The 12726-nt window shown below is 40.0% G+C and overlaps 1 protein-coding gene across 4 annotated transcripts in view; it reads right to left on the bottom strand.

Moving 5' to 3' along the window:
• The window catches only part of LOC123760409 (piwi-like protein Ago3), a gene marked incomplete at its 3' end in the record, with an annotated part of 98228 nt that overhangs the window by 85014 nt on the left and 488 nt on the right, over nucleotides 1–12726 (bottom strand). For all 4 annotated transcript variants that reach the window (XM_069338376.1, XM_069338379.1, XM_069338380.1 and 1 more), the window contains 3 exon segments: nucleotides 2758–2874; nucleotides 7388–7668; nucleotides 9407–9571. In XM_069338376.1, the coding sequence (XP_069194477.1) occupies nucleotides 2758–2874; nucleotides 7388–7668; nucleotides 9407–9565 (557 nt within the window).

Here is a 12726-nt window from a genome sequence, read left to right as displayed (position 1 = left end):
CATAGTTACATGCTAAGGGAAGCCCAGGCAGAGTACTGCAAACCGGCGCCCAAGTCTACCAAACTGCTGAAGTTGAGCCCGGGACGTGTCCACACACGGGGGCCAAGCGGGCAGGACCACCAAACACAGAAATACATACTGTATATACTAACCCCAAGAACAGCGATGGAGGACCACAAAAGCAGACCCCCCCCCCCCACCCGACAGAAAACAAAAAAAATAAAAAATCCCACAAGAGGACAACGTACCCAGATGGAACAGAGCCGGCCACTGTCATTGGTGAAAACTAGCTGTGCAGTACCTCGTGCCCCTACCAGTGACGAAAACTACCCCCTACCCAGAGACAAACAAGGGTAAGAAAAATTCGAGCTGACTCCCAAGCGCAGCCAAGTACCAAGCAGTAAATGGCACAGCGGAGGCAGAACCCAAGGTGTCTTGTGGAAGGAGGCCCCAAGGGGCAGTACTTACAGGGCACCTAGGGAAGGAAACCCTAGGCGCATGCAGCCCGAGTACCGTGGAATATGTCTCCTGGCTTATACACCACCTGTAGAGACAGCCCACACTACAAGACACAGAACTGAAACAAAAAGCGGAGCCAGAGGCACGACTGCACCAGACTTCCATCAGCCAAGAACTGAAGGTTGGGTCGCCAGCGGGTGGGTCTGGAGCTCCCCCTCCCCTAGGGGGTTGCGCAGACAGCGGTGGGGCGACATGATGACGTCATGCTAGTTTGCTAATTTTCGTTTGGGGAGTTCTGTCCACTTGTTCAGCTTTCGGTCGCAATAGTTTTACCTGAATAGAGGTTTGTTTTGGGGTACCTACCTTTCTAGGTGCCTGTCCCGGTCGATGGCAGACATAGAATGCTCCCAACCATAGGGGGGTCTCTATAGGCCATTGCTCCTCGTGCCTCTCTCGAGGGGACCAGGTTCTGGCTCGTGGTCCCCGGTAGGCAAGAACTCCATGCATTGACTGATGCCATAAAGATACATATCCATTCAGTCTGGATAGCTTCGGGGAGCTGACAGGGCTTCCCCCAGAAAGAACATTTTGTTGATTAAGAGAACAGCTCCTATTAACTGGAACTGATGAATAATGCAATAATAGAAAGATGCAAGCACCTGTCTGATGCACAAAGATGAATAGTAGTAAGAAGTGTCCACAAAGTGGATATACAGCTGGTGCCTTTATAGCATTGGGGAGTAATACATAATTACATAAATAACAATGAGTAATTATATTATTATGCTCTATTTTGTTATATATCATATAAATACATTGCCCAATGTTATTATCAGTTACTTTCAACAATGTCCCAAAAAAAATTTTTATAGGAATTTTTTTTTTAGGGTTTTAGGTTTTTTCCTCCTTTGTTTATTGAATTTGTTTTAACCTTTACATCTTGGAGAATGCATACTCGTCCCTAACTATGTGAAGCCAGAATTAAATTGGTCAACAAATAAATCAGTTACAAAGCTCAGAACTTGGGACTTTGAATTTTTTTTGTCTTATTTTTTCACAGATTTTGAACTATTTTGCTTGTTTCTTTAGGTTGTTTTGATGATTAGAGACCAGATTAGGGCTTTTTTACTTATATAAAGTATACCCTAAATATATTCCCTAAATCATTACAATTATTATAATTATCCATATATTTTGTTTTATTGCAGGGTTATTTTTTCTTGACTTCATTTCTGCATACATTGACCTACAACTTTCACATATTCCAGTACAAATGCCAAACAATGTTTATTAAAACATACAAGTAAATTCATGAATGACAACTGCCTTATTCATTGTTAGTAACTTCAACTTCAATTATATCTCTAACTAGAATTTCAACTTACTTCAGTATCCAAAAATCTAGTTTCTGACCGATTCTCACCATTTTTACATATAGTGTGCACAGCTGTCTGGTCTACAATCCCTATAGAAATGATGTTTCATAAACTCTAAAACATTTGGAGTTATAAATTTTGTGTGTCTAAATTTGTGCATATTTCAAATGCCATATTGACAATTTTTTTTTTACAGTAAACTATACTGAAAACCTATATTCTAAATGTATGAAAAGGAAGATCATATGCTATCCTGAGAGCGTAACACCACCAAATGAGCAATTGGTAATATTTTTATATTTTTGCAGCTGATTTCAAAATCTGAAGTTTTCAATATTCAATTTTATCATTTTTTTTATTTTCTTGTTTTTCAAGTTACACTGGTATCATTTAGACAAAGTTGGAGCATTTGCCTAGTAGATTATTCACAAACATTTGAAAGAGTTTCAGAAAATTTTAAAAACTGAGCTCAATGTCACACATCATATGAGGTTTTACACAGCTTAAGGGTTAAAGTCTAAAATTTTCCAAGTGATAGAAAATGTGGAATACTGTTGTCCCATAAAGAGGGTTATAAGGTGGTTATGAATAAATTAAAAATATGTAAATGACAGTGAATTAATACTAAGATTATTCACAAGCCCCTATTTTTTTGACCTCAAGAAGCAACAGAATGGAATAGCTGAGAACAAGCCTGACACTTTAAAAGCTCTCACAGAGGCAAAAGCTACTAGAGACATTATGTCAGCCTGAGAGGCAAACTCTGTAACAATAATATAACTCCTAGGTTATTTAAAGGGATACTGTAAAAATAAAATAAAATATTAAAATAACATGTTAGAGAATGATATTGAGCACACACTACAGCAATAATAAATGGCTTAACAAGTAAAGAAAGTTAAGAGCTCAAGGGAAAACTCACTTTGTTCCGGTGGTTCCCTGGCGAATGACTGCATCATCCTTGGTGTCTGTGATGTTTAAATGTTGGACACTCTCAGTTAACGATAATTTATCACTCAAATCCTGAGAATCTGATTTCCTAATAAAAATGTGAAAATATATAAGAATATAAAAATGACCGACAGTTAATGGAAAGTGCGAGACACAGATGGCTAACTGGACATATACTGTAGGCATATAACTGCATACATAAATGGCTAACAGAATACACAGATGAGGAATTGAAACTTTAATGAAACATAATTATATGATTCTTTCAATTAAACTGTTTAGGAAAAAACCCAATGAATTATCTCAGAAAATCAAGAGTTACTGGCCATATTATCATTACTGTAGTGAACTATCCTTTAACTCACTTTCTCAACAGAAGTATTTACAGCATTGTATTTGTCATACCGTTCAGAATTCTCACCACACTTTCACAAAGCAATCATGACAAAATGAAACTATCAAGTTTGAGCCCCACCTCCCAAGTGCAATAAATATAGTAGCACCTAGAGCAACAGTTAACTTGAGAAACGCATCCTTGTGTGTCTTCATGCTAGGCTTACCAAGTGGGAGAGCCTTGCACTAAGCATAATGATCAGTACCATTTGGTCATCACTTGAGTCATATCTCCAGTACCAACCTAAATAAGGATATCTGCTGATGGTGGGTTTGGCATCAAACTTTATTTGAATAGAGCAAGTGTGATTTACAAATAAAAGCATTAATGAGTTGTATTAGGATTCATTTACACTACTCTTCTTACATGGAAACAAAGGGTGTTGGTTGTATGTATTCAACAAGAATGACCAGTAATGACCAGTAATGGGTTCCTAAAGAAGAACTTGCAGGTTTATCTGATGAACTCTCTCATTCAAAGCAATACAAATCAATTAATAGTTAAATTAAATGACATTTGGCAAGATACTATTCCTAATGACACTACAGGAATTGAGACAGAATGAAAACATATTTTCAATACAAGGAGGCCAATAATGTACTAATTAATGCATGCACAATAATTACGGTTGACTATGATTGCTCAACTTCTCTAAAAAGTTTCACACACAAACAAATGTAGCACACATGGAATACCTGCTGCGATATGTGGCAGAAGCCTTTCAAGTCAACTCGTGTCACTACTGGGTATTCCAGTCACTGAGATAGCCAGAAAATTTTCTTGATTATTCACGTGTGCAAGGGGCGCAGGTCCGTTCCACACAAATGAATGCGTGGAAGGGACGAATGGATGCAATACAGCTTAGCAGTCGGTTAAGCCAGAATATCGAGGAACTCAACTAAAGCAACAGGCAAGAGTGATGAAAAACAAACACCCCTTTCCCTAGGAAAATTGGTGATGGACCAGCAGGAACTATCCTTAGGGGAAAATCAAACTAGCCCAGTACAGATGAGTAGCATTAGAAGAAAGGGTGGAAAAACATCTACACATTATGGAAAAAACTTAAATATAACTGACACATGTTATAGGAAATGCAATGTCCCATGAGGACATCAAATAGCAATAAAAAACCAGTGTTGAATGTAATGAAACACCATTTTCTGGGTGAGCCCCAGAGACTCCCTGGAGCTATCGGACTGATATACACAATATTAGTCTGGGGTTAGGCACCCAGAAAAGTAGGCATAACAAAACAGACCCCACCTGGTAAGAAATTGCAACCAAAGACTGAAAACTGAAAAGAGACAGAACTTCCTCCAAACATACGGAAACAAACAAGCAAATGTCATTCACCACTGCCACTTTGCTTGTCTGCACAGCCCTCCCCTCCCAGAGAAGGGGGGGGGCCAGACCCCCTGTGGCTGCTACTCACACCTCCAGTTCGGAGGCTGAGAATCAAAAACAAAATGCAAACCGCCAACCGGTGGGAGGGAGGGTGCCAGGGAGTCTCGGAGCTCACCCAGATAATGGTGTTTCATTACATTCAATGCTGGCTTTCTGTGGGAAGCCCCACCGGCTCCCTGAAGCTATCTAACCAAAGACAAGTAAAAGAGAGACTTACTCGGGGGGCAGCCACCCCACGCACATAACTCGAAGTCGAGACACCTGGCTGCAACCTGCGACCAAGCCACACATGAACGACCTAGACAAGGAATATTGACCAGATAACAGGCAGGCAGGACCCTGTTCGACCTCCAAAACCCCTCACGCCCGAATGTCAGCCCAAGACATGTTGCCAAACACGGCAGCCAATGCAGCAAACTTACGAACATCATGGGCACGAAGGTAGACCGCAGGCTGGCTAGACTTAATAACCCTGTGGACGATCTGGGAGACCCAAGCCCTGGAACAGGGAACAAGGGAAACCGGATCAACCCAAAGCAAGTCCCCGGCCACAGAAGCCGAGGCACGCAGGTAACAGCGAACAGCTGCAACCGGACACAACACATGATGCACCCCGGCCTGACCAACCAAGCATCAATGACCCAAGGGCCCCTCCGGAAGACCACCATGTCTTTCTTCGCCAGAAAAGAAGGAGACGGCTGCAACCGAATAAACCAACTACCAAGACTGAAGAAGCAGAAACCCCTGAATCAGAGGAGAGTATGAAGCTCACCAACCCGACCCTCAGACACTAATGCCAACAGAAACAGAGCCTTGGAAAAACAATCTTGAACTGAAGGGGCCACCACAAACTGAGGTGGGGAGAGAAAAGAGAGCACCCAGTTCAAGGACCAGGAGGGCTCAGGTGGCACATGAACAGGCCAGAGGTGAAATAACGCACAAGAAAGCTTGAGAAACGTGGCTGAAGTGACATCCACCCCAAACACAATGTGGGAGCGGCTCTACCAGCACCACACGATAAGAGGTGACAGTATTGGGCATCAAATGACAGTCCTAAAAACGCCAGGAAAGAAAGTACAAAACAACCCAATCGAAAATACTTAGAAGACAACCTTCAAAGAGAAAATGGTCAAAAGAACGAAAGGAAACTTCATACACGTACTGTCACCGAGCCATAGCTCGCAGGTGGGACACCATCAAAGAAGCCAACTGATCACCACACAAGTGGTGATACACCTGCATCAAAGACATTCCACCAGCAACATGGGCACTATTGGGCCTGGTCTATCTTTGTAGCTATCTTGAAGCTAATTACACACGGAGAATGAAGAACACATGGGAACTTACAAGGGAGGAGAGAGAACTGCAGAAGTCAAGATGAAGAGATCCCTGGATAAGAGAGACAACCCAAGGCCACACAAAGACGCCAAGGCGTGGGAACATTCATCAAATACTGGGTTGCCAGAACCCTGTTAGACCTGCAAAACCCCCATACCCAAAAATCCTCCCAGGACACATTAGCAAACACAGGCATACAGTACAGTACTTCCAGACCTGCAAAAACCCCATACCCAAAAATCCTCCCAGGACACATTAGCAAACACTGGCATACAGTACAGTACTTCCAAACATCATGGGCATAAGGGTAAACCTCAGGCTGGCTAGACTTAATAATTAATAACACTGCAGATGACCCAAGACACACGAGCCTTTTAACAAGGGAACCAAAGAAACAGGATCAACCCACAAAGCATCCACCGAAGCAGAGTTGGTGGTAGAAAGGATAAACTTTGTAGCAAAAGTACAGCACAGATTTAGCAGGGAAGAGTCATGCCTGACAATCTTCATAGATTTCTATGACAAGAAGAGAGAGACAGTTAAAGAAGGCTGGGTAGACTTTATTTTCCTAGATTGTGAAAAACATTTGATACAGAAGGTAAGGTATTGGTTCTCATGAAAAACTGGCATAATTCATAATTAATTAATAATAGATAGAGCAGCAAGACAGGATAACTGGGAAGACACTGAGCTGGTTAAGAGACAACTTGAACGACAGAAAACAGTGCGCTACTGTGAGTGATGAGGTTTCGAGTTGGAGGAAAGTAATCAATGGTGTTCTCAAAAGATCAGTCTTAGGACCCCCTGTTGTTCCTAATTTATGAGAATGTCCTATCTGAGGAAGTGAGCTCACATATGCCAGCGCTTGCACAGACACAAAGCAAATGAGAAATGTAAAAACTAAGGACTGCAGAAAGTTACAGAATGACATCAAACTCTGAATGGGCCAACAAATGGTTGCAAGGGTTCAATCGAAAGTGTTAGATAATGAAGATGGAAAAGAGAAAAATAAGACCAGAAGGTATCAAATAATACTACAGTACAGTAATCTGTTTTGTCGGGGACAAGCAGCTTGTGTATATACTTTATATAATTTAGGCTTGTATCGAGGACTCCCTAAATCGAACTACAGACCTACTCCAGGATGCACTCACAACAGTTCCCTAACTCCTGGGTACCTATTTACTACTAGTGAACATAGACATATGGTAAAAATGCAAATGAAACAAAGACATGCTGCACTAAAAAAGAATTTGTGGAAGCCACCTTCATCCGCAACATTAAGGCCAGATTCATCATAGAATTCGAACATCAGAATACTTAAATTATAATGCAATGGGTACAACTAGGCTGGTAGGTTAGGCAAGAAGAACTAGACATCACTTCACCATAGTCAATGATAGGCAGGTACTGATGGATAAGTACCACATTACTGCACAAGAGAAAGATAATAAACTTTACTCACAATGGCTGCGTTTTAGTAAGGCCCATAAAATGAGAACGGAAGAACTCTGCTCGACCTCTGGCCACAACTGGTTCTGGACATATCTTTTCTTTCACTTCAGCTGAGCTAGTAACTGGTGTCGCAATAGGGGACGAAGTCGTGAAACTTCGACGCTTCATCAGCTGACTGATGATTGCTCCCCGGCTGCTGCCAACTGAAGGAACACTAGTGACACTGCTTTCATCACTACGTGGTGAGCAGAGGGCAGTGGCACCAGCAACTTGTACATCTTCACCCCCTGACTGATTGAAAGGCAAATTAATGATAAAAAGATAAATTGAAGAACACAATACTCATAATTCAATGCAATTATAGTTATTGTATACGCTGTCAATTTGGGTGAAGCTAGGTCCAAGCATCTGGTCTCCAACTTTGAACAGACAGACTTTCTTATAATATAGATTTAGGGAATAAATCATGGTTTTATTTAGCTGCATTGTTTTATATTTTCTGGATATCCCATGATCATAATATAAAATAGTTGTATTTTATGCTATGAATCAAGCACTAACATGCTATGAATCAAGCATTTACTCCAGTCCTGACCCCCTTGCTCTAAATGCCACAGTAAATACTGAGCTAAATAAAGTCCATCTATGGCTAACTGCCAACAAACTCACCTTTAACATTGACAAAACTTTCTATATTCTGTTTGGCAATAAATCCTCTAATCAAATAAATCTCAGAATAAACAATACCCAAATTTGTAACAAATTAGATGGCAAATTCCTTGGCGTTCTCATTGACCACGAGCTGAATTTTCAGGGACACATTCTAAATGTATAAAAAAAAGTTTCAAAAACTGTTGGCATTCTTTCTAAGATCAGATATTATGTACCCCGCCAGGCCCTGGTGACGCTTTATTACTCCCTCATCTATCCATATCTCAACTATGGTATTTGTGCTTGGGGTTCTACCACCCAAAATCATTTACGTCCTCTAATTACTCAACACAAGGCTGCTATTAGGACAATATCCAACTCTGGCCCCAGACTTCACTCGGTACCCCTACTAAAATCTCTGAATTAGTATGTTAGATATTAAGTCACTGCACATTCTCTCATGTGTATTATACATATATAAAACGCTGAACTGTAATGCCAATCCTGACCTCAAAAGCTTCATTGAAGGTTGTAACAGAGCCCATGAGCACCACACCAGAAATAAATTCAGTTTTGATATTCCAAGAGTTCGACTTAATCAAACTAGAAATGCTCTACAAATCAAGGGTCCCAGAATGTGGAATGACCTTCCCAACCATGTTAAAGACTGTACCTCTCTCAACCAGTTTAAGATAAAAACAAAGCACAACCTAATAAATTCCCTGTAACCTACCTTACCCCTCTATTGTCCACCCATGTCTGTTTTCTTAAACAACGCTGTTTGTCTACCTAATTGTATTTGTGCTGCTTTTTCAGCCATGTTCCCCCTTTTTTATCTTTATTTTTATTTGTTCTCAACACATTTTATTCTTTATACTCAATTAGTATTAAGTTTTAGTCATTAATGTTTTTCCTGCACGAAACGCTTTGCGTAATAGTGGCTTTAGGCATTGTATGTACTAGCTCTATCTATAAATCATTCAATTTATGTAAAATCTCTTGTATGTACCTTACCTAAATAAACATTTTATTTTATTTTATTTTATTTTTTAAAAGGAACTATTTTTTTCTTTGTTTAGAATGTATTTCATATTATCGAAAAATTTGGTGTGGTACAAGCAAATTTTTATTCCAAAAGTGTAGCCCAGAGAAAATGTTTAGGAACCACTGGGCTGCGGTAATTGTAGCTGATTTCCTACCCTTAACAATGGAAAATAGAGTTTACTTCCTCATTTCATAGAGTATTATACTGTATTTTTTATATTTGTCAGGTTTATTTTAAAAACTAGTCAAAGTCTATTTGAATCTTTAATTTTTAATCATGAATCAGTCTTATTGGTGGTTTGAGCAGAAGTTGGTGTACATTATAATTACTTACAACACACAGAGGGGGTACAGCAGCAGAAGGCTCGGTCTTCTCTGTGGTCTGGCCAGGATATCGTGGTAGAGATAAAAGTGCTTTGTATATAGCAGCACCACGCCCACCACGGCCAGCAGTCAGTTTAGGGGTAGTCTCATCTGTACTCATTTTGCTCATCTAAACCTGAAAATACTGTATTGTTACATAATACTGTAGTGTATGGGAGCCAGCCAAAACTGCTACTAAAAATGCAAGACAACTTAGTTTTTGGTAGAAAACTTAATGGCTTACTACAGTTTCATAAAAATTCCAAATAACCCTTAAAGAGGTTTTAAGAGGTTTAAAGACAGAAGAGCAACAAAGGGGTGAGTTGCAAGACACTTCCTTTGCCAGGGGTCAGGTTTACATCACACAGATGTGCACGAGCATGTTACAGTTATGTCTTAAAGAGTTGAGAGCAATTAAGGATGATAAGGAGTCACTTACAATTAATGTATCAAGTTTGGAGACTTGTACACATTTCAGTGCAAGGATCAAGGTAAATAGTTCGGTCTGAAGGGTAGAGGCCCAGTTATTTATACAGACTCCCCACTCAAAGTACAAGCCATCGCCCATTGTCAGAACAACTGCACTTCCAGCTGCACCTGTGGTGCGGTGTAGGGAACCATCAGTGTATATGAGTTCAGAGAGAGAGAATGCTCTGTGGACAGAGCATCAATATGGCTTAAGGCATTGAGCTTTGCTTCAAGACGAAGCTTGGGCAGATCTCTAATTTGCTTCTTGGGTGGAAAGGGAGGGATTAAAATTGGAAAGGGTGTAATCTCCCACGGTGCAGGAAAGTGCCGTTGTTGTTTCTCTTGGTACAAATTGTGAACCTGATACATTCTGAGTTGAGTTCCAGTTTTAGTTATCCATTTGGAACAATGCTGATCGTCAATAAAGAAATTCTGGAGGGCTTCTGTGCAAGGGTTAGGATGAGTTAGCCTAAGCATTTTTATATCAATTTGACAGTTAATTTCAGTAACACGATCAACAATGCTCAGAATATTAAGTTCCTTTCTCATATTAAGTATCTTTGTGGTACGCGGGCACCCAAGGATTATCCTCAAGGCTTCGTACTGCAATTTTTCAAGCCCTCCAAGCTTTCTTTCAGGCATCAAAACAAGCAGAGGTGCAGCATAATCCACTAAAGATCTGATGTATGCAAGGTACATCATTTTGACAATTCTGACATTGGCACCATAGCCTGAGTGATAACCTGCAACAGCATTGAGAGCTCGAAGCCTCTCTTTATACTGACGACAGAGTCTGAATACAACAGGACCATACAGTGGCACCTCAAGGCCAAGGTATTTGAATCTGTTTACATAGTCAAGCTGGGAGCCATCAGACAGTTGCATCTTGCGAACAGCTCCTCCCTGCCTGGGTGGGCGCCGATTTAGTATCTTTGTTTTCTCTGCTGAGATAATTAAACCTAGGTCCTGACATGAGTCTAATACAGAGTTAAGAGCGTTCTGCGTGTTAGCATACCCAGTGGTGTGTATCAATATATCATCAGCATAGCTAATGATATGGACATTGGGTTTGCTTGGTACAGAGTTTAACAGCGTGTTTATTAAGATATTAAATAAGGTAGGACTGAGGACACCTCCCTGCGGGGTACCTAGTTCAAAGTCTCTTGTTACACTCCTATGCCCCTGGAAAAATACAGATGACTTCCTGTTGGATAAGTAACCCCTGATCCAACAAAGAAGCCGACCACCAATATTCATTCTTGCAAGCTCACTCAAGATAACATGTCTATTTGCAATATCAAAGGCAGACTTGAGATCTAGGAGGCAGACTTGAGATCTAGGAAGGTGGTATATGACTTTTCAGTGTGCAGGGTAAGAAAAGTGGTGATGCAATGATGCACACTCCTTCCATGCATGAAGCCATATATCTGGGGGGATAGCATGGTTCTGATTCTATGGAGGAGACGGTTTAGGACCATTCTTTCGAATGTTTTGCAAATACAGATACCCCACAAAAATTAGATCTTCGATCTTGATTATCTGAGTTCTCTCAAGTACACCCGGAGTCTGCAAGCTGCAAATACGGCATAGTAAAAAGATGAGCACTCATTGACCCCCTCCACCTGGCTATTGTCTTGGTTCGGGGTCTTGTAAATCACTTCTTGGTCACTTCAGGACCCTGAACCAACACAAGCAAGATAAAACACGCAATGTACCCATCGATTTTTATTTTGAGTATATAAAATAGTCTTTACCCATTGATTTGTGTCCTGTCACCTCAACCGAAAACATTTGTGTCCTATCGCCACACTCAAAAACAAATATAAGCATGAAACAGAGTATGTAAAATTGTCTTTGAAAATGTAAGAAGTGTCTTGCAAAACGCTTCTAGGCGTCAGACCATAAAGAAAGTGTGAAAATGAACTTTGAAGTTAATTTTCAAATATCCTTGACAGTGAAGAAAAACATAAGAAATATTGAGAAGATTCGTGTTAGAATCATTAATCTTACCCTTTTGGTCATATTCAATGACATATACAGTATGTGTGTGTGTATATATATATATATATTATATAGTATATATAAAATGCACAAAAACAGTACAATATATATAATATATAAACCCAAAACCTGCCCAAAATGCTATGTATGTTAGTGGCTTTGCAAGAATATAATGTTCTAACACCAATGGTATATACTCTCACAACCAAGTGTACCTTCATGTATACAGTAGAAATAAATAAATAAATAAAACACCAATAAATTTAGTGTTTAAGGTAAAAAACAAAACAAATTTCAGCCCTTTATTCAGTGCTAATTTCTGTAACACACACATTAACGCTACATTACGCCTCCAACACAACTCTAATATGCTGCATGGTGCAGTGTTAAAGGAACAAAAATAAAAGGAACAAAATTTAGGTAATCCCATCAAGAGTAACTGCTACAGTACAGTACAGTTCCCAATGGGAGTGAGAGGTCAGGTCAGGTCAGGTCAGGCTGGGTCATATTGGCCCATATGAACGCCAAGTTACATCAGCCTACATTAATACCGTTGCTTTAGTTCAGCGCGGAGTTGGCCGGAGCCATCTGGAACTACCATACTGGCTTGTGCAAAGTTAGAAATAATTTTCACCTAATTAGAAAAAAAAGAATTTCACCCGATTAGAAATTATGTTCACCTCACCACCTTGCACATTTAAGGAGGGAATAACTTCCTTATTTAATATATAATGTAATATGTAATGTATAATGTATCTTATTTAATGTATGCGAGCACTTTCATTGTATATTAAATGTGCAAGGAGGTAAGGTAATTATTAA

This window comes from Procambarus clarkii, chromosome 39 (assembly GCF_040958095.1).
Source record: "Procambarus clarkii isolate CNS0578487 chromosome 39, FALCON_Pclarkii_2.0, whole genome shotgun sequence".
Lineage (NCBI taxonomy): Eukaryota > Metazoa > Arthropoda > Malacostraca > Decapoda > Cambaridae > Procambarus > Procambarus clarkii.
The sequence above is the reverse complement of the archived record's forward strand: the minus strand, read 5'-3'. Positions and strand labels throughout refer to the sequence as shown.